Here is a 22,861-nt window from a genome sequence, read left to right on the forward strand (position 1 = left end):
GTCTGAAAATGAAAATAAACGATGTGCGGTTGGGGTGGGGAAAATAACAAATGAAGAAAATGTGGGGGTTTTGGTTTGTCTTTGCAAGGGAAAGAGGGTTTGGTGTATGGATGATCATGTATGCAATGTTTTGTACAATGTAAATATATTTCTTTATAAAGACTATGAGGATGCATTTTGTGAAGGGCCTTGAATGATGATGTAAATATCTAACTTATAGTAGAAATTTAATAATGTGGGATGAACAATGGGTGATTGAGCAAATAAAAGACCAGATTTTTACTACTAAAACTGTGTTCTCTCTTTGTTGTTCTGAATTCAGGAAAATAAGTTGCTGCACCTTGAGATGGTGCTGAGTGGGATAATGCTTGACCTAGAAAGTCTTAACTCTTAAAATGTGTTTAAGGTATTGAGCAGTGCAGACAGTTTTGGTTTTATTTGTCCAGGTTTTTAAATATCTTTTTGAGAGTTTTGCTTCCAACCCAATACAATGTAAGTTAACGAAATTGTGTCTGTGATGCAATGAAAGTGGCACACTGGTCCCAATGTACTGTTGACAGTGAGGTCTGGCAAACTGAGGAAAGACCTGATTTTAAGTGAAGCACAGTATTAGAGGCACACTTTACTTTTTCTTTTGGGCCCTTTTTCAGGCAGCCACATACGATGTGGATTCAATGTGGAAATGCCTTTCATAACAGTTGGTACTGTTAGTATACAATATAATTTGTATACGTTTTTCGTAAGAATAATAAGTAAAGACAAAAGTTTTCCGAGATATAGGCATATTACGTTTAATTTATGAAACATTGTTTTTTCGTGATCTCAAAAAATAATGTCACTATCTCGAGAAGATTTCGTTATCTCAAGTAAATTATCCCGTTATGCAAACCGAGGAACTCAAATGTTTAAACCGTGGCAGTTTAGGGCTTCCGTTAAAAAAAGTTCAACTTATTTCCACAATTTTGTACACATCTTGTATAAAATGCAGTCTCTCACATAATGTAGCCTAATGATCTAAGGAGCAGTTATGAGTAAGATTACTATGAATTCCAAGTATTTGACTCCTGAAATTCCTCAATAAAAGCAGTAGTAAACAAAAAACAATTGCTCTTTCAAAATGTAAAAATCTAGAAACCCATACTTTGTTAGTTATTATTTATTTCACACGTTTGCATCATACTGTAGGTGTGAGTGTCTTCGTGAATTCAGAGTTACGTCGATGAGATCTAGTCGTGCACGTCTGCCATTGGTTGCGAAAGCAAAAACAGATGACGCAACACGGAAGTTAATGTTTGTTGCGTTGGTGTGAGTGTAACGTCAATGTAACTCACAGTGAGACGCTTCACTTACATCATAACTTGAATTAGTTGTTGAGAGAGGCAGCGACGGTCGACGCTTTTCCACAGACAGGAAATGAAAGTTTGTATTACACTTGTGTTGCAGTTTCTGTTGGTGGGCCACATCGAGAGTTGGGATGACGGTAGGCATTGCTTCCTTCGACCTCTGTTTCAGAACAATGTTAATGAATTAATAATAAACAATGTGTAATAAGCAGCCGTCATGTTCAGGTAATGTAGCAAAGTAACTTTACGACAGACAGAATCCGCAGCGGCAACCAAACAGACTAAACACCACAACTTCCGCTAACAGCTTTACAACTTACTTAGTGAATTTAGAAACCAAATAAGCTAACTAGAGTTTATAGACGAGTGAAAAACATCTATTATGTTTAATGCTAACATTCGTTTTAATGGAACATAGTAAAAACCCTGCAAAGAAATCCACATGCCCATTCGATATGATTCTGTATTTTGACACACCTGTGGATGACACGGTATATTCCTTTTCTCCTTCTGTTGTATTAATACAGAAGTTAATAGTGGAGCACCTTTGACTTACTGAGTGTTTATGTGCAAGATCTTAACATTATAAGCTTCACAGTGAAAGGATTTAGTGTAGGACTGATGTGTGTTTGCATCTGTACATTCATCAAAAACTATTCTCTGGAAAACATGTTGCCCCTGAGTAGATTCCTGTTTTAAATGCAGGAGCTTTTATATGTTTGTAAAGTGGCTTATGATATATGTAAAAACATTGTTTTTCTCCCCTTCTCACTGCAGGCAGCGTGCTGCTGCGGGACATCCAGGCGTTGACTCTATACAAGGGTCGCTCCACCACAGCAAGGCGCTCTAGCCCAGTGGCTCAGCTCCACTGTGTTGGAGGCTCTGCAGGATGCCAGGCCTTCGTCCCAGAGGTGGTCCAGTGTCAGAACAAAGGCTGGGATGGAGTGGATGTACAGGTAAGGACGGAGAGATGACGTGTTGCTCAGAAGTAGGGCTAAAACATTTGATTAATCTGAAGATTGTTTTCTCCTTTAATCATTTGGTTTGATTTTGTAAACCAAAGACAAAGAAGTAAACATGTGTTTGAATATAAGAATAAAGTTTGGAATGATGTGATCACTACCTCACAGTGGGAGTGTAAGACTGATATGGACAATGCCTACCGATTTGGTCGCATTGAGGTGAGCTGTGAGGGCTACAGCCACCCTGGTGATGCCCACATACTGAAGGGCTCCTGTGGGCTGGAGTACACTCTGGAACTGACTGAAGAGGGCCGGAGGGCGACAAAAGGCAGCTGGGGTTCCAACAGTGGATTTGGAGGTAGGAGGACGGAGAAGTGAAATTCATGAGGCTTCATCTTCAAACAAGGACTAGATGTTCATAAACGTACTTTCTGTCTGTCTATCTCAGGTCTCGGGGGCTTTGCCTCCAGTTTCTTCAGTGGTTTCTCCGGAAACAAGCATCAAGGTCAACAGCAGAGCCGTCAGAGCTCGTACCCCTCAGGCAGCGAGGACTCAGGAGGTCTGCTGGTGGTTGCTGTGCTTCTTCTCTTGGCCTACGGCGTCTACAAGCTGTTCCTCAGCGGGAACGCGGCCCAGTGGGGGCAGGCCAGCGGACAGGCTGGTTACCCCAGAGATAATGACCATGGCTCCCCTGCAGGACCACCACCCCCAGGATTCAAACCTGACTTCACAGGTAGCTCATGCAGAATGAATGATAAAGTGTGGGTAGAGATAGAACCTTAGATGGTCCGGTTTGCTCTGCAGATTCTCCCTGGAAACCACTTCCTGGAAGAAATGCATTCCTTTGTTAGGGAGGATATTCAGGATGTCATGTAGAAATAGCTGAATACACGCTACAGTATGAAATACGATTACAACTGCCTTGCTGAAATCTTGAATCTGTTCTTGTTTTGTGTTCAGGCAATGCTGGCAACCCAGGCTATGCTGGTGCCAACCCAGGCTATGCTGGTGCCAACCCAGGCTATGCTGGTGCCAACCCAGGCTATGCTGGTGCCAACCCAGGCTATGCTGGTGCCAACCCAGGCTATGGTTTCCACAGTGACTACACTCACAGACAACAGTACCCAGGAAGCCAGGCTCCTCCTGGAACAGGCGGAGGCTTCTGGACCGGCATGGGAACAGGAGGGCTGCTGGGATATCTCTTTGGCCGTCAGAGGTTAGTAAAGAGATGAGGAGAGAGAGAAATTTATGAAAAATAGAGTGACATGAATAAATGACTTGTATTGGAAAAGCAGGAATTCTTCCACATCTGCTGCATTCCTTCTGGATATGTGTTTTTCAGAAGCCAGCCCCACAACCACAACTACTCAGCATTCACTGACAGCAGACGTCCTGCTGGAGACTCGTCCTCCTCCTCCGGGACACGCACTGCTTCAGGTACAAGGACTGCATGTTAGCTAACAGAGCCACATACAGCCTAACCCTTTACCACGTCTGATATAAGGATGTTGATGAAAAGCATTGATCTTGATACTACATATCTAGTTGGCTTTTAGATTGCTTGTCTCAGTTGACGAGGATCACAGTGATTGTTGTTACAGTATATACATATACAAGATTTTGCTTGCTACACTGTGAATTTATTCATACCACCCAACCCTAACGACTAGCGTGGAGCGTATGCGTCACAGAGATGCTGCTGCGCTGTTTCACGAACCTCCCTGATAACACCCACATTAGTCAGTGACATTAATATCTCCCAGTGATTAAAACTAAGGAGGAAATGAAAGTAAAGATCAGAATCTCATAATTATGAGAAGGTATGTTGTAATTACAAGGTAATGCCTCAGATTTAGTTTTCTTTGGTGAATGTAATGCCTCCACAGTTCAGTAGCATCCAGAGACTTGCTGAAGGTACATCTGGCTGACTAACATCTTTGTTTATCAGGTTTTGGAGGAACCAAGAGAAGATAGGAGTTGTGGAGCTGGACAGACAATGGATGACACTGAGAATAATAAAAGACCATAGAAACATATGATAAAGCACCATGAGAAGAGCCTTTCTTCGTGCAGAGATGAACTTGTCCAACAACATAGTAACGGAACATACCCAGAGCTATGTTCCTGTGGAGCTGTGGAGCTATGTGCTGCTGACAGGAAGCACCGTATGCGTTTGTTTTTCTGTGAAAGTGTGGAGCATGTTATTACTTGTATGTGTTCTCAGAGGAGGATCTTGCATTGATTCGATCTGTATTTCGTAGGCAAGAGGACATTGTTCAGTGCGAATCCTCTTTAATTTATTCATTTCATTCATCACAGCTGTTTGTTTTCTAAGGATCTGTTGACTTTCTTTATGTGCACGAGTGTGTTCAGCCCCAGACACAGAGAGATGTCTATGAAAAGTGTAGCACATAAAGTAAAAGGCAGATATGGAGAAAAGAATATGCACACAACAGAGGCCAGAATGATGACAGAAATGATTCAAATCAGTAAATCAAGTTTTATTTTTTTTGTTTTTTGAAGACATGAAGTTATTTAAATGTAGATATTTTGGTAACTGTCTAATAAAAAGAGAAACCAAAATACAATTGTGTCAGTGCATCAATAACTGTCTGTAGTCGCCTCCTTTATTTCCTGTCAGCCTTATGTTATGGCTTACCCTGGCTGTCATGAGAAGAGCACACACACAATGGGACAGTAATCATGAAGTAGTCTAATAAAGTACAGCCCAGTATGTCTCCACCTGGGGGGGACGCATAACTAATATGTAGGTAGTATGGAAGTTAGTTACTGTTCATGTACACACACAAACCAGGTCAAGACATCAAATGAAGAGGATTCATCAAAATAGTGATGTCAAGGTTCTTTGTATTCCCTTTACAGCAGAGAGCTGCTGTTCCACCTCCTGCAGCTGGGTCGGGGTAGAAGATGGAGGCAGGGAAGATTTGTTGTGGAGAGGTGGAGGAAGGAGATTGGACGAGGGTCTCTGCTTCAACACAAGACTTGTGTTAATCTTCTATACGTACCAGAAAGATATGCCACCGTATTTTCTATTGTTTCTAGTTTTCTACTTGGTGTGTGTGGGACTGTGAAACAGAATATTGATGGTACATTTCTACGTAGATGGATGAGGACCCTCGGACCATGGCTCCTGTCACCATGTTGTTTCCACGCTGCTCTGTGTTTCCTCCTCTTGCTCAGCTTGATGAGATACTTGTGAACTGAACTGTCCACAACCACCTATACTAGTACAGAAAGACAAATGAATATGACAAATAAAACATGAATATAAACCTCACACCAACCTTAATATCAGAAAGTTTCACACGTGACTTGAGCTTCACTGTGTCATAAAGGATTGGGTCCTGTTTGAAAGAATCATTAACACCATTTTAATAACACAAAGTAAAAACAGATATCAGGAGTGAGGTTCACTTCAATTCAGTGATTAAGACTTATTTTAAAACAAAGTTCCTGAGTTGAATTGGACTGACCTGTGAATGCTGGCCAGTTCACAGACAACAATATTATATATATATATATAGTTTGGGAGTTTAAAATTAACTAGTTCACGTTCTTTTCTTTACTTGTGTGTTTTTTTTTTTTTCTGAGATATTATGTTTTTAGTAGAACTTTGTCCTCCTATAGACCGGAGGTCTGCAACCTGCGGCTCAGGAGCCACATGCAGAACTAAATATTTATTTTAATGTATTTTATGTTGCACAGTGGGCAATCTTTCAAAGGGAACACCTTTTATATGACACTTGAATTGTTTAAAAGCCAAATAAATTAGTAATTAAATACAAACTGGCCTATTTTTTCATGTTTACACTTCTTAAGCTATCAGGCTGCAGCTATACGTTTTTTTTATATACATTCATTTTTATATTGTATTTTTTATTGTTTTGTGTATTTTTATATTATATTCATTTCATTATTATTTGATTCAACAAATATGAGGAGGATCGCAACAGTTTCCTTTATTGTCATTCTATAATTTCATAAATGCAACAAATATAGTATAACTATATATAAAACTTATAAACTGTGTTATCAAATATGTTTTGCAGCTCCAGACAAATCTTATTTGGTGGAAGAGGGGAATAAATGTCTCTTTTGATAGTAAAGGTTGCCGACCCCTGTCCTATAGATAGTGTGCAAACACGTGACAAAACTGTGTGACGTATGCGTGCGACGCCATGTTGGTTGGAAAACAAATCAACAATGGCGTCTAAAGCGAACAACAACAGCAATACAACTCCGACTTCTTCATAGTATTGTGACTCTGTGGAGTCCTCTGCAAAGGCAAGATTCAGAGGAAAAAGTCCAAATTTGCGGCCGTGACCCGTACACGCTAAAGCCGTCGGATTATATTGAGGATTTAGATTCATTACCGCCGATTGAATATCCGGATATTGTGAACTACCTTGTGCTACAAACGTGGTGGGCAACCAACACACAAATGAAGGCATACAAGAGCTTAGATGCTTATAATGTCTTTGTTTCTGGCTGGGTTGGTAGTCTTCTTACCAAACCACTGAAAGATGACAGGGTGCTCGTCCATGCCCGTGTAAATCACTCTCAAAGAGCTCGAGATACACCGCTCAAGCCGTGGTTTGTGAGTGAGAACAGCGGCGATGTTATCCTCGCACACTGTGATTGTATGGCTGGATTAAGCGAAGCATGTTCTCACATTGGTGCTTTGCTTTTCGCAAGTGAAGTAGTCTCAAGAAAAAGAGCAAATGGCTGCCATCACATGTAAAGAAAGTGCCTTATTTACCAGTCAGCGATGTGGAGAAGTAAGGTCTATAAGCACAAATGTTTAACGTAAACATTGAAAACATAGCTTTAGCATGAGCTCTTACCAGATATAAAGTGGACGCCACACACACGGGTGAATTGTGCTTTTTCTTCTGTTAAATCCTCACGAGTTATGTTGCTAAACCAGCTCACGGCGTTAGGTAGACAGCAATTCATCTCTCTTTTGTGGATCGTTGTCTTTGATGATTTTAGGAAATCTAAAGAACCATTTCTCTGGGTCACGAGTAGCGTTATTACCACAATTATACACTACGCACACGATTGGCATTTTCTTTCAATCTTAGACGTTTAAATACAAAGAAAATTACGAAGCGTTGCAGCAATTCCCACGCAAACGGGCGCCGTCTTGGTTGTGTATATCATTCAACATGGCTGATTTACGGGTTGGGACGTAAGCGTGACGTCACATGCACACGATCTATACCCATCCATCCCATCCCCCAATCATTGCCACTGCCCACTTCCTAAACTAAAGGAATTACTTCATACTACTATATAATCACAGAAAGACAGACCAGAGTCCAGAAGATGCCAAGTACCAACAAAACCCTGAGAACTAACAGAGGCAAAAATTGTTCACAAACTCTTTTAAATAATCATGAACGATAGAATTATGGTGAAGGCATGACCCGCCCTACTCGGCTCCTGATTGGCTAGTATTTATTTGTCGCCTGCCTGATGATGATGTTTTAATTAAGCATTGAACATCCTTAAGCCAGAAAAATGATTTAAAACCCTCTTGGATCAGATGGAAAATGCATCTCCACAACCCCACAACAACCCAGGTGTCGTAAAACACAATGCGTGAGCGTCGCTAACTCTCACGTGAGAGTCGCTAATTTAATTCCCGCGAGACTGAACAGGCCTCACGTTAAACATTAGTTACAGACAGTTCACCAAAACACATGACAGCGTTCAATTAACGCGCTCATCTCCATTCCGGTAACATAATGGAGCGGATGTGGCCAAGCAATGGTGTGGATTTTGATGCGGCGTCTATTTGCACATTTACGACTTAGCTCAGGTGCTAAACAAACTCCAGTCGAGCGGACGGGTTGTTGCAGGTTTCTACAGAACTACTAATTCTAACAACTTCACGTGCGGCACTGCACTCCCTCGGTTTCAACACACACGCCAAGTGTAAAGTCTATCAGTCCAAGGGTTAGCGAGATAATTAAACTGCAGCCCTTCCCCGGAAGGAAAAGCAGTTTAACCTGCAATACATTATCATTTCTAGCTTCACACACACAGACACACACACACACACACACACACACACACCTCTCTCCAACATCCATATCAACCCATACACATAATTTTAGGTGCATACATCTGCTACAGTGCTCCATGATACAGCAGCAATGCCCCAAGTGGAAACCAGGAAAACAGAATGTTTTTGCCACAGGCCAAACATGAGAAAATGGCTCAATCTGGTGGAAAATAGAAAAAACTATAATTTTGAAGACAGGGCTGTAGATTAAAAGTCTGATAATACTTAATGTCGTATGATCAAAAATGGTGGTTTTAATGGGTTTCAATGGAGAAATTGTTGTCCTTAAGGGTCTGATTGTTTGTATACCTACTTTATTATAAAGTTAATATAGGAGCTGAAGTTAAAATTCCAAAATAAAAATAAAAACTTACCAAACCAACAACCTTGATCTTCAAGTTTTTATTTTGGTATTTTAACAAAACACGACATTTCATAAAACACAAAAACATTTGACAAAACACAAAATCAATTTCAAAATCAATTGTGTGTGTGTGTTTGTGTGTGTGTGTGTGTGTGTGCGTGTATCAAGCAGTCAGACAGCCAATCCAAAACGTATATTTTCAACCATGTGATTTTAAAACCCGGAATAATAACACCAACTCAGATTTGAGATCCAGACTCAGGAAAGTTGCAGAACACGTTTAGAGCTTCATTCAATCCACAAATAGCTTCACTGTAGGGTATGTTTTCTAAGAAGCAGTGATGAAGTCGGCTCTGCTTCACGTATCGGTGCCTTTCGTGCTCTGTGTCGCCTGGGCGAACACCAGCCTGTTCGACGAAGTTGAGGTGGACTTGTCTTCTGACCATTATGCAGAGAAAATGGTTGATTGCCTGCCGGGTTTCCTGGCAATGCCCTGTAACTGTCTGGTTAACCTGGCTTATATCTTCATGGGACTGTACTGGCTTCTGTGGCACGGAGACGTCCAAGAGACGTCCCAGAGCCGGTACCTGAGAGAGGTGTTCGCCTTCATGGCTGTCTTGTACGGTCCTGTGCAGTGGACGCGCCTGGCGATGCTGCGGCGCTCTCCCGCCGTGCTCGACCAGTGGTTCACCTTACCGATCTTCGCGTGGGTTCCGGTGTGGATCAGCTTTATAGAAGGGGGGTCAACAAAGTGGCGAGTGAAACACGCGGGAATGCACCAACTGTTCTCTATCCTCAGCTACGGCCTGGCGCTGGCGCACGAGCGGGGCTTCGAGGTTGCTCTTGGCTGTCACGTCGCCCTCGCGGTGTTCAAGGGAGTTCGCGTGCAGCTGGCACACGGTGACGGACGCACGCGGGGATATCTGCTGCTGGCGGTGCTGTCATGTGTTGGGTTCGTGGTGCTGAAGCTGCTGGATCACTGGCTCACTCGGTACCGGCTCTTCCAGCGGCTCACCGGACACTTCTGGTCCAAAGTGTGCGACGTGCTGCAGTTCCACTTCAGCTTCTGTTTCCTGACCACTCTGACACAGAGGGCACAGGGGAAGACCGCAGCACAGCACGAGTGAGAAGGAGCGCTGGCGGGCTCGTAGAAGAACTTTCATCTCAGATACAGAATGTTGTTGGACTATCAAGCCGGCCTGGTAGATGTTGTAGCAGTTTAGTGGGTTATTACACCGCCAAATAAATAAATCTTATTCTGTCTTGATACATATGATACATATAACATCCGTGTCCAACTATTCACATAGGAATAAAAAAGGGAAAGAAAACTAAAACACAGATGTAATCCAACATGGACATATGAAGACAAAAATATAAAATACAGTGAAAAATATAGCATATAGGCTACCAAATCCATACCACTGAAGCATGGAACACTAAAGTTAAAATAAGTGACACAGTAGTTCTAACACAGCCCCAACTCATGATTACACAGACCACTGAGTGACGAGATATGACTCATTATGCAAATTAGGAAATAATTATGCATATACTTAAATATAAGATAAATTCACCAATCTCACCTCTTTCCATTTTCTATAATAACATGTCGTTATGCCTGTATTTGCAGAGTATCTGACATCATCTGGTAAACTCTTCCACATCTTGGCCCCCACACACTGAAAGGATTTAGATCCAAAATACAAAGAAAGGCATATGTTTTGACTGTCTATTGTATATGTTTGCTGGTTTATACACATTTAACAATAAATCAATATTTAAAATGCTTTATACTTCAATTAGTTATTTTCTTGTAATTAAAAATGCATCTTATTTTGTACAATTTTATAGATTATACCAACACAAGTGTTGTTGCTTATCATGGTGATAGAAAGTAGACAAACATCTCATCTGTTGCATCTGTTCTCAATTTGTGGTTGAATTTAGTTTTGTTGCAAAACAATGCCTGATCGATGAAAAGGGACATTCACTAGCAAATGCTGCTATGTCAAGTCAAATATTGTGATGTTTCTGGGATTTGGAGATGGAGAGTTAGAATTAGTTTTTCAGACATGATCGACATGGAAGTGATACATTTACATCATTTAGTCATGTGACTTTCAGATATCTCACAAATTAAATGTAAAATAATTCATGTGAAAACAAATTTAACATATAATATTCTATGTGCAATGATGTTTCATATGCGATTATTTGATGAATAGGAACTTTTGGGCCAGCAAAATTAAATAAGTATATAAAGTATTTAATGTTTCCTGACAGTAGTTTGAAACTGCATGTTTACCTTCAAGTTGGGAAATATAATCCAAATAATTAACAAAGAAATAGGGTCGGGTTTGCACTAAGGGGACTGGACATGTATACTTTTTCTAAAATCCAGTCTGATGAACTGAACTGCTTAAATTTCACGCTGGCACACAAGATCCTGTAAATCTTACATCTGGTTAAACACCACTGACCATCTTGTCAGTTCTCCAATGAATTGCTGTTAACCACATAATACCTTTTCAGTCTTCTGTCAGACATTCAGATATCATACATGTATGTTTTCATCAGTATTATCAACATTTTCTTTCTAATTAAAAGTCACTGATCAATTTGATTCTAATTTCTGATTTCATTAAAATTTGGATTTAGGCGTTTCAATGTTTTATATGTTGGATATGTTGAAAACAAAACGTTAACGTTACTATTGTTACCTACGAAGTAAAATAAAGGAACCTCTGACACAATATACTCTTCATACAATCCATATTAAGAATGTATAGCAAGTACATCTGTGTTTCACAAACTCAGAAACTGACAACATTTCAGACTTATTAAATGTATAGAAAATGTATTGTGTCTTAACTGGATCTTTATGTTTTAAATCCACAATGATAAGATTTTGATAAAACTTTAATCAAAACATTTCAACATTTTCAACTTTTAATTGAATAACAAAATGCAACAGCAAATAGAATATATATTTCTATACTTCAAACATGTTAAAAATAAAAATAAAATAAAAATTGATCCTATATACAAAGAATGGCCTTTCATTTCCCTGTAATCAAAAAAACCATGCCAATATTTCCAAACTGTCCTCAAATAAATACAGTGTTATGGGATATGTCTTTGTTCGGTTCTTGAAATGTTTGGAATAAATGTAGAACCCCTCACATGTTTACATGTCATGTTTAGTGATAGAAGTGAGGACAGGCTCTGACGAAGGTTTCCTATTGGTCCACAGCAGGGCCAGGCCCGCCTCCCGGAAGTCTTGATGTGAGTAATAAATAAGAGGGTTCAGACTACAGTCCAGGTAGGACATCACTGAGGACAGTGTCCTTAACCAATCAGGTGCCGGTGACAGGTCCATCCTGCCCAGCAGGATCAGCTGATGGAGAGGTCAGAAAAAGAAAGAAACAAAGACAGTGGATGAGTGTGTGTTCACACAACTGTGTGCATGCAGATACAAAAGCTCATGTGTTGTTTCACATATGTAAGTAGTGAGTGAGTGCATGTGTCACCTCAGACACAACAAAGGGAGTGTAGCAGAGCATGTAGGAGGACACCAGCAGAGGACTGACTGCTGATAGATCGGCTTCATCATCACTGAGACAAAGAGGGAACAAGATGGAGAGAGGAGGATTTGTTTAAATGCTCATAGAATTCCTTTTTTAACTTCACCTTTCTCAGCCTGCTTATAGAACAGCATTATACTATAACTAGTACAGTACATTGTATAGGTATGTCTGAATTAGAAGTAAGTTATGATTGCTCAGGAGGGAGAAGGATTGTGTCAGGTGGTTTAGTGACGGGATCAGGGAGTAGAAATCAATAGCTTTGAGTAACAATGTACAAAGGTGACGTTTTGAAATGGCTTCTTTAATTTGACCAACTGTTGAAACAATTCAATTTATTATCATATATGACAAGGGAAGCATCAGATCCTCACAGTTGGGAACCAATGTTTGGCATTTTTGCTTGAAAAATAACTGAAAGGGTTGGACTAATGGAGTCATTGTCTCAGCTGAAGGCTGCTCTGTGTACATGCAAGTGTAACTTTTGATTGGACCTGACCTGACATAACTTCAATGGCTGTATTTTCAAATGACTAAAACATCATCTAACCAGTGTTTCCAGCTGTCAGGTGGTTTACCTGTTGCAGCTTGAGTGGCAGCTGGTGGCACTCAGTAGAGAGCAGAAGAAGATGAGGAGGACGGGGAGGAAGATACAGACGGAGAAAGCACAGAGAATGTAGACCAACATGTCTGAGTAGCTGTTCTCCCAGAAGACAGCACACAGCATCTCTGCGGGGTCATACCTGCAGTAGAGAAGGAGACGATGGAGATGAAGGAGCACTAACTGAAAGTATTAGGTAAACTACAAACCTGATCCATGCGTAGACAACAGGGACGCTTCCGAACACCACCCCTATCACCCAAGAAGCCAAGCAGGCTGTCGCCATGACAACAAAGAGAGCACTTCCTGTGGAGGCCAAGCCAATCAGCCGTTGCACACAGAGGATAGCTGAGGGGGGAAAGAAGCCCTCAAAATGACTGCATCAAGGGAATTATTGGATTATTGCCTATTTTAAAGTTACTAATACAGCATTGTACTGATGCAAGGATGGTTATCACGACTAGCTCTGTTTGAGTAAATCAGGTATGCATCAGAAGCTAGTGTTAAGAAACGTATCAAGAAAGATTGATGCTGCGTTTTAGATTCATTCAACAAGAGTTCTGTGTTTTCTGGCCTCTGAATGGCAGCTTGTCCATTTCTTATTCTGTATTGTTCCCTTCAAATCTCCAATCTTCTATGTGCAAAGTGAACTGGTGGCGTCAAGTGCCATCAGCTAACGTTGTACATATCTATGTCTGTATGTTTAGCACTTAAAATGGGTTCCACCATCAGGGATTAAGTCTTAAAACCATCAGGAAAAAATCTAGTTAGTGTGTGGACAGATGAAGCTACAGCTGCTATGCAGGACTGGCTGCCAGTCAGGAGAACCACCTCAATCTGGAGGAATACACATCAACAGTGGCATTTGAAGCCACGTTCTTATAGTGGGTTATATAGTGGAAGATTTTGAATCCTCTTTTTATTATCACAGATGTACGTGTACACAGAACACCACAGCACACACAGTGAAATGTAAACTCTGCATTTAACCCTGCATCAGTAACAGTGGGAAGCTATTGTGTTTACAGTGCCCGGGGAGCAGTGTGGGGTACCGGTGCTTGCACCAGCCACTCTCCATAATTGGTCCGTTCGGTGACTTGAACCTCTGGAAGCCAAGTCCCTATGGACTGAGCTACTGCTGCCCCAACTATTTGCACTTTTTAGACTCATGTTTTAAACCTAATCACATGAGAGAGTAATTACTCAGATTACATTTCATGTGTACAAAAACGTTTTATATTTTCACCACTTGAAGTGGCAGAACCTGGACATTTAATTAAGCCACCTTAGATTGTAATCCTTTGTGTGTTGATTTAGCTCCTAAACACAACTGTGAATATAAATGAATATATAAATGAATATATAAATGAATTTATAAATGAATATATATATGAATATATAAATACAATTTGTGTGTCAAATCCTAAATTCTATTTTTTCAAATTAGTTGAGCTACTGCACAATCTTTCTCCGGACCCCCTGATAACTACAACTACTTCCTGGGGTTCGAGCACCTCTGGTACCTACTGTCACTTGGAATGATAGCAAGACCTCAGAATCAACCTTACAGAAACGCAAGACATAATCGTGACCCACTGGAGTTCAGCATGTGTACCAGTCTGCTTATATATTGTGAATTCTAAGTTTTAAATTAACTCATTTTTAATAACCCAAGTAGCCTAACTCCAGTCTACACGGACGTGATTGTATATTCCAGATTCAACATGGTGACTTTTGATCGTAGATTTGTTAACTACAGATAAAGTCATGACAGAAATAATAAAACATGAACTTGGATCAATAAATCTTAGATTATTCCTAAACTCAAATGAATGTAAGCTTTTGTGTAAGATTGTAACTGTGGCCTCCACTGTATGGGGAATCTTGTTCATGATGATATCAGTGTGTTTTGAGCTGAGCCGTACCTATGCTCCCTATAGAGGAGGTGATGAAGGCGAACTTAAGCAGGCTGACAACCTCACACCACGGTGACCTCTGACCTCCTGTCAGCATGGCAAACAGGGAGCCGGAGATGATGAGGAGGGAGCAGCCTTCACAACACAGAGGATCATTATCAGAAATGATGACTTCCTGCACTGAGATTACATCAAACTCTGTGACGGTGTGTTTCAATACTAGAATCAAATGAAATGATGAGGTGGGTAGAGGGATAGTGGAATACACCAAGACAGTAAACCACAACATATAATCATGTAATGCACTAGCATTAGTGTGTCAGTATATATTGTACCTAAATCTGACACGGTGAGACTGAGGAAAGGAAGCCAATAACGACAGCAGAACTGATTCCTGCACTGTGAATGAAAGATAGTAGAAGAGAAGTGAACATATAATAATTAATGTCATTTATATAGTACACTTTAAAATACAGCAAAATCTCAAGGTGAACATAAATGATCCATTATGATCTTGTGTATTCACAGACACAACTGACATGGATAACATTTCACACACATAAGGAACAACTATAACGCCTTACCATGACTTTGACCAGCAGAACGAGACAGTTTCCCATAACTCCCATGACCATCTCGAGTCCCAACACAGCCACCAGCAGCCACCTCTCTGCCTCTGGCCAGGGCCGTTCCATCAACACAGTCTCGTTGAACCACTCTCTCACTGCAAGATAAGGAATTCAGAGTTTATTATGAATTATGTTGCATGGAGTTGGGGGAACTCAGAGCTGGTATGCTGACTGAGGTATCCAACTCGGATACTTGTTTTTATGGCAATTAGTTATCTTCTGAACATAAAAGAATAAGTAACCACTATATTTTGAAGTCGAAGGTCAAATTGTGGCGTTTGTGTCCCACAAGCACAGCTGTGTGCCTCTCTTTTTCTCCTCATTCCAGATATTTGGAGCTGGATCCTTGTCCTCCATGAGATTCAGCCTCTCTCTCTCTCTCTCTCTCTCTCTCCCCCCCCTGGGTGCATGTTGTCTCTCGCTACCTGTGTGTGTTGATTTCCTTTCTCCTATATATGTGAGTAGATAGTTAAATACAGTATATACAGTATTTACATTGAGACGATTGTAGGATTAGATAACGCAGAATACAAAAACGAAGCATCTGGTGGATGTATTTTATTTGACACATTTATTTATTTATTCTTCTTATTCAGCAGCAGTTGACTATAAATAAAGAAGATAGGGTGAGATGGTCACTGCCTAATGATATCCCGTATCTTATAGCTCTGATGTTTTCATGCAGACAAATACAGTTTACTCATGCAAAGCGTCAGACACGGGTTAAACATCTGACACTATTTTCTATTCGATAGAGAAAAGGTTTCACTTACTTTTACGGTGAGTCGTCAGTCCACAGCCTTCAACAATGGTTTCTAGGTGTTTGTATTGGAGAGAGCTCAGATAGAAGTGTCATCAAAACCATTTACAATTAAACTTCACATGCTCCATTTAACTGCTCTGACGCACATGTGTGTGTTCCTGTAATTCAGCTTCTACTGCTACTAACTGCTTCTACTATCATTATCCTGCAGGTGATGATAACAGTAGGGAAAGTAAGATGCTATATAAATCAGTGGCAAATAATATGTCAAACAATATGGCTTCAAACTGGAGCAGGTGCATAGAGTTATTTCTCTTTTAAATCAATTAATACTTTTTCTGCTGCCATCACTGCTTAGTTAGATAACCTTCACTGGGCAGGTTTAGTAAGAGGTAAGAAGTAAAATGTGTCTTTTAAATAATCAAACCCTCAAGTACCATTAACCCACAAACACTCAACCATCTTTTTTCTGACAAAGTGAAGAAAGAGGGAGAGGTGGCCCGACAGACAGAACGATAGACAGTAAAACGTATTGTATGAACTGTAATGTTGCTTATCATCTTCAAACTTATTCTATTACTATGGTTGTAATAGTTGTATGAGTGGTGTCGAGCTCTGGGAAGAAGTAGTCATCTTTGTGGAAGGTTTGATTTTTTTATGTTGCTAAGCTGTTTTTGTTTTTACTTATTCTGATTGATTAAACATTGACTTTGGGTTTGCAGACAACTGGACTTAATATTTGTAGGATTGCTCAATTAAGTCCACCATTCTCTGCTGTCCTCCGAATATGCATAAAACAGATACATACTTTTCTCAATATTTTATTTTTTTTATTTCAGTGTGACAGTAGATACCTTTACTGACTTGTATTTACATTCTAATAAATCATTAGAAAATAATAATTATAGATAATAAATCTATATAAATAAATCATAGACACCGTATTTGTCACGGACGTCAGGACTCAGAGATGGAATTGACAATAGTTTATTAGGCTCAGCCAGCGAGCAGATGGAAACACCATACAGACAGGGGAGGGGTGAACACAAGGATCAGGAACTCAGGAATACTCAGGCTCTAAGCACTGGAAAATAAGGAGACTGGCGTAAAAGCACAGTGAACTAAAAAGTACAAAACAGGGAGCGTCAAAACAAGGTACACGAGTCGAACTCTGAACAAACGAGAACCAACGGAGCAAACAGAAAACGGTACGATACCGGGATCAGGCAGACAGATGGGCAAAAAGGCAAAGGCAGGAAAATCGCGTTGCAGAATCTGGGGAGGAAGTCCATGGGGTTTAGTCCACTTTGTACGAGGCCAGATGCGGAGTGAAGGGAGTGAGGAGACTTTATGCTGTGAACACAGGTGCTGGCAATCAGTATTCCGGTGATTGTGGATGCAGTGCAGGTGAGTGAGTGGAGACAGAGGGGGGCGTGGCAGGTGCGAGTTCAGGCACAGACGTGACATTACCCCCCCCTCCAGGGACCGCTCCAGCGGGCCGAGGGTCCCGACGTCGGAGTCGTCGTCTCGGCCTACCACGACCTCGGGGTGCTGGGAGGTGCGGGTGGTCTCGATGGAAGACCTCGAGGAGGGCCGGGTCCAAGATGTCGTCACGAAGGACCCAGGCTCTCTCCTCAGGACCGTAGCCCTCCCAATCGATGAGGTATTCAAGGCGGCCTCGATGACGTCGTGACGCCAGAATCTCCCTTATGGCGTAGACGGGACCCTCTTCCAGCAGGAGCGGCAGGGGGGTTTCGTTCACGCCAGGCTCTGAGGGAGAAGAGGGAGAAGTGATTGGAGGGTGATACGGTTTCAGGAGAGACACATGAAATACTGGGTGTATACGGTAGTGAGGTGGCAACTGGAGCTTAAAGGCGACCGCATTTATTTGCTTGATAATGGGAAAGGGACCAATGAAGCGAGGACTTAACTTGCGAGAGGGTAGTCGCATCCTGATGTCCCTGGTGGAGAGCCAAACTTTCTGCCCGACGGAGAAGGCGGGGTTAGGTCCCCGTCGGACATCAGCCTGGCGTTGGTGGCGTCGGACTGCCCTCTGCAGGTGGTGATGTGCCTCGTTCCAGACCCTCTCACTCTGCTGGTACCAGTGGTTAACTGCGGGGACTGTGGAAGGTTCGCACGTCCAGGGAAACAGTGGTGGTTGGTAACCGAGTACGCACTGGAAAGGGGTGAGCCCCGTAGTGGCCTGACGGAGGGAATTCTGTGCGTACTCGGCCCAAGGGAGAAACTGGCTCCAGCTGTGCTGATGGTTGTGGCAGAAGGTTCGTAGATACCGGCTGACCTCCTGCACTTTCCTCTCAGTCTGCCCATTGGTCTGTGGATGGTAACCAGACGTCAGGCTCACGGTCACACCTAGGCGCGAGAAAAAGGCTCTCCAGAACCGGGAAATGAACTGTGGTCCACGGTCCGAGACCACGTCCTCTGGTAGACCGAAATGGCGGAAGACATGGTCAAACAGGGCGGAGGCAGAGTCGGCAGCTGTGGGAATACGTTTTAAAGGGATGAGTTTACAGGATTTTGAAAAACGATCTACTATAATGAAAATGCAGGTGAACCCATGTGATGGAGGCAGGTCTGTGACGAAGTCTACGCCTAGATGTGACCATGGTCTCTGGGGAATGGGCAGAGGTTGTAATTTGCCGGCTGGTAACTGGCGAGGAGTCTTCGCCATGGCGCATGCCGCGCATCCGGCTACGAACCTTCTGACCATCTTAGCCATGCCTGGCCACCAGAAGCGTTCCTGCAGGAGTGAAAGGGTTTGATTGGCCCCAGGGTGACCTGTGCCCAGTGAGCTGTGAGTAGACTCCATTACCTGATCTCGCAGAGTGGCTGGGATGTATGTCTTATTGGCTGGGGTGCCCGGCGGAGCTGGATCATCGACTTGGGCTTGAGTGATGTGTTCGTCCAGGGCCCATATGATCGGGGCAGCGATCAGGCGAGATGGTAAGATGCCCTCCGGCTCTTCGACGCACTCCGGCGCGTCATGGATGCGAGAGAGAGCGTCCGCCTGGATGTTCTTGGGTCCTGGACGGTACGTGAGGGTAAAATCAAATCGGGTGAAGAAGAGGGCCCACCTGGCTTGTCGGGGGTTCAGACGACGTGCCTGACGTATGTACTCTAAGTTCTTATGATCTGTGAGCACGACGAAAGGATGACGCGCCCCCTCTAGCCAGTGTCGCCACTCCTCTAACGCTAGTTTTACTGCCAGGAGCTCTCGATTCCCAATATCGTAATTTATCTCCGCCGGGGTGAACTTCTTTGAGAAAAAGGCGCATGGATGCCGACGAGGTGGAACGCCCGAGCGCTGAGACAGCACCGCACCCACTCCCGTGCTGGAGGCGTCTACTTCCACTAGAAACGGAATGCTGGGGTCAGGCAGGGCGAGAATGGGTGCGGACATGAAGGTTCTCTTCAGCAGGGCGAATGCGGCGGCTGCCTCAGGGTTCCATAACAGGGACTTCGGCTTACCTCGGAGAAGTGTGGTCAGGGGAGCAGTAATCTGGCTGTAGCCCTTTAGGAACCGGCGATAGAAGTTGGCGAATCCCAAGAATCGTTGTAGCTCTTTTACTGTCTTAGGTGGGGTCCAGGTGTTGATGACCTCCACTTTCCCCTCGTCCATACTGATTCCAGAGGCAGTGACGTTGTACCCTAGGAAAGACATGTGAAGTGGAAGGAGCACTTCTCAGCCTTGGCAAAGAGGTGGTGTTCACGGAGCTTGTGAAGAACGAGGGACACATGATGGGAATGTTCGGTCTCGTTCCGAGAGTAGACCAGGATGTCATCAAGGTACACTATCACAAACCGATGCAAATACTCCCGGAACACCTCGTTAATAAAACCCTGGAACACAGAAGGGGCGTTGGCCAACCCGAAGGGCATGACGCAATACTCGTAGTGGCCACTAGGGGTGATGAAGGCCGTCTTCCACTCGTCCCCCTCACGTATCCGGATCAGATTGTATGCACTCCGGAGGTCGAGCTTCGTGAACATCTGTGCTCCTTGCAGTTGTTCCAGAGCCGATGGAACGAGGGGAAGAGGGTAACGATTCTTGATGGTGATCTTATTTAAACCACGGTAATCAATGCAGGGCCGAAGTCCACCGTCCTTCTTCTTCACGAAGAAAAAACTAGAAGCAGCCGGAGAGGTGGAGTGACGAATGTAGCCCTGCTGAAGAGCCTCAGTCACGTACTCCTCCATGGCCTTCAGCTCAGGCAAAGCGAGGGGGTAGATTCTCCCACGAGGCACAGGCTCACCGGGCAGCAGGTCAATGCAGCAGTCCCCTGATCGGTGTGGGGGGAGGTGTGCTGCGCGCTGCGGGCAGAAGACATCTTTAAACTGGGAGTAGCGAGGAGGAATGTCAAGGCTGACCTGGTCGACGGGACTCTCGATGGAGGTGGCGTACAGGCCAATACGTGCAGGAACAGGTGCGTAGCGTGAGGAAGAGAATGCAGGATCAGCCAGGGTCGCCCGAGGATGACGTCAGCAGTTGACCCCTCCAGTAGGAGAAATTGTATCTGCTCCCTGTGGAAAAGGCCGACTTCGAGCAGGACTGGAGAGGAGAGGTGCCGTACTTGCTTAGTGAGGGGGCGACCAGTGATGGTGTGGACAGAGAACGAAGTGGGGCTCGAGGACTTAGGCAGACCTATCTGCTGGCAGAGAGCCCCGGAGATGAAGTTGCCGGCGGACCCCGAGTCGATGAGAGCCTTGGCTGGAAAGGAACCAGAGGGAGTAGTCAGGGTTACCGGGACCAACAGAGGTTTACAGACAAAGACATCTTCTTGAAACGCACTCACGCTTGTGGGGGTCGTAGAGGACATGTCACCACGACATGTCCTCGCGCGCCGCAGTAAAGGCATAAGCCCTGAGTGATGCGGCGGCTTCTCTCCTCAGAGGTGAGTCTCAGGGAGTCCACGCTCATGGGCTCGGGCTCCTCTTCCTGGTAGGCGGGGTACCGGGCTGGCGCAGGGAACTGGGCGGTGGGCAGCGCTCGGAACTGGACAGTATGCAGTGGCTGGTCTTGTAGGCAATGTTCACGGCGGTTGGCGACCCGAATGGCGAGCTGGATGAAACGTTCCAGCCCGACCGAGTCGTCATAACCGGAGAGATGGCTCTAATCCTTGCCTGAAGACGGTCAACAGGGCCGCCTCGTTCCAGCCACTTTCGGCCCCCAGCGTGCGGAACTGCAGGGTATACTCCAAAATCGGCGTACGGCCTTGACGAAGTCGGAGAAGGCGCACCTGCGTCGAAGTATCGCCTGGTGGTGCGTCGAAGACCTCCTTGAAGTGCTGCACAAAAGCAGCATAGGAAGCAGTGATGGGCCCTCTCTGCTGCCACACGGACTCTGCCCACTGGAGTGCTCTACCCTGGAGTAGAGAGACGACGAACGCCACCTTCGATCTCTCGGTGGGGTAGCGATTGGGTTCCATCTCCAGGATGAGGTCACATTGGAACAGGAATCCGCGGCACGCAGATGAGGAGGTCCCGGTGAACGGAGGCGGTCGCACGGCTCGGTCGGTGTGGGCGACCGGGGCAGGGGCAGGAGCAGGCGCTGGAGCGGGCATGGTGTTGACTGCGGCGAGGAGACCGCGACGCATCTCCTCGACGAGACCCTGGAACGGGTCTCCCGTGGCGGTGGGAGCGGGGGTGACAGAGGAAGCGGCGCCGCTGGCTGAATCCATCGTTTTGTAGATCTGGCCTTCTGTCACGGACGTCAGGACTCAGAGATGGAATTGACAATAGTTTATTAGGCTCAGCCAGCGAGCAGATGGAAACACCATACAGACAGGGGAGGGGTGAACACAAGAATCAGGAACTCAGGAATACTCAGGCTCTAAGCACTGGAAAATAAGGAGACTGGCGTAAAAGCACAGTGAACTAAAAAGTACAAAACAGGGAGCGTCAAAACAAGGTACACGAGTCGAACTCGGAACAAACGAGAACCAACGGAGCAAACAGAAAACGGTACGATACCGGGATCAGGCAGACAGACGGGCAAAAAGGCAAAAGGCAGGAAAATCGCGTTGCAGAATCTGGGGAGGACGTCCATGGGGTTTAGTCCACTTTGTACGAGGCCAGATGCGGAGTGAAGGGAGTGAGGAGACTTTATGCTGTGAACACAGGTGCTGGCAATCAGTATTCCGGTGATTGTGGATGCAGTGCAGGTGAGTGAGTGGAGACAGAGGGGGGCGTGGCAGGTGCGAGTTCAGGCACAGACGTGACAGTATTAGTCTTTTCAAATCAAAAGGAAAGGCATTGAACTGAGAAAATCAATAAAGAGTGGCAGCAGCCCAGGGATCAGGAGATAAGAGGGATATATTTACATTCAATACAAAATAGAGTTGGTATTGTGAGAAATATGGAAATAGGGGAGGAAATAGAAAAGAGTAGGCAACGACTAGATTAACAATATGAAGCAGTAATCTAAACAGAGACACTTCACATAGGGAAATATCGGCCCAGTCTTTGTGAATATTGTCAGGTACCAGAAACTGTATTTGCTTGTTAATTGCAAGAAATATGTACCAGAGAGAAAGGACATGATGGAAGAAATTAAGAAATGAAAACAATTGGGCAAATAGGAGTGAATG

General features: G+C 43.9%; 3 protein-coding genes and 1 long non-coding RNA gene across 6 annotated transcripts; 2 read left to right on the forward strand and 2 right to left on the reverse strand.

The window, feature by feature from the left end:
* Window positions 1-1,268: 1,268 nt before the first annotated feature.
* On the forward strand, window positions 1,269-4,890 carry saraf (store-operated calcium entry-associated regulatory factor). Of its 2 annotated transcripts, none has more exons than XM_029442090.1 (7): window positions 1,269-1,480; window positions 2,121-2,299; window positions 2,474-2,663; window positions 2,754-3,038; window positions 3,266-3,521; window positions 3,648-3,742; window positions 4,254-4,890. In XM_029442090.1, exons 1-7 carry the CDS (start codon window positions 1,414-1,416, stop codon window positions 4,277-4,279), a joined length of 1,098 nt encoding a protein of 365 aa, XP_029297950.1. In that variant the 5' UTR covers window positions 1,269-1,413; the 3' UTR covers window positions 4,280-4,890. The 2 variants fall into 2 exon arrangements, with proteins under 2 accessions (XP_029297950.1, XP_029297956.1); XM_029442096.1 differs by having other exon boundaries at window positions 1,271-1,480; window positions 3,284-3,521.
* Window positions 4,786-7,231, reverse strand: LOC115014950 (uncharacterized). 2 transcript variants are annotated; one of them, XR_003832962.1, is made up of 2 exons: window positions 7,171-7,231; window positions 4,786-5,545 (listed from the first exon to the last, which is right to left on the reverse strand). It is a non-coding gene; the product is annotated as an uncharacterized LOC115014950 (long non-coding RNA). The 2 variants fall into 2 exon arrangements; XR_003832961.1 differs by having other exon boundaries at window positions 4,786-5,550; window positions 7,171-7,229.
* A 1,741-nt stretch (window positions 7,232-8,972) lies between these two features.
* On the forward strand, window positions 8,973-11,386 carry tmem187 (transmembrane protein 187). Its single transcript, XM_029442998.1, has one exon. It carries the CDS (start codon window positions 9,102-9,104, stop codon window positions 9,885-9,887), a length of 786 nt encoding a protein of 261 aa, XP_029298858.1. The 5' UTR covers window positions 8,973-9,101; the 3' UTR covers window positions 9,888-11,386.
* A 59-nt stretch (window positions 11,387-11,445) lies between these two features.
* LOC115015557 (galanin receptor type 1) lies at window positions 11,446-16,342 on the reverse strand. Its single transcript, XM_029442986.1, has 8 exons — window positions 16,267-16,342; window positions 15,449-15,588; window positions 15,200-15,263; window positions 14,874-14,999; window positions 13,158-13,296; window positions 12,926-13,090; window positions 12,294-12,378; window positions 11,446-12,160 (listed from the first exon to the last, which is right to left on the reverse strand). Coding segments are annotated over exons 1-8 (930 nt in total). The 5' UTR covers window positions 16,268-16,342; the 3' UTR covers window positions 11,446-11,950.
* Window positions 16,343-22,861: the final 6,519 nt, after the last annotated feature.

This window comes from Cottoperca gobio, chromosome 1, assembly GCF_900634415.1.
Source record: "Cottoperca gobio chromosome 1, fCotGob3.1, whole genome shotgun sequence".
Taxonomy (NCBI): Eukaryota; Metazoa; Chordata; class Actinopteri; order Perciformes; family Bovichtidae; genus Cottoperca; species Cottoperca gobio.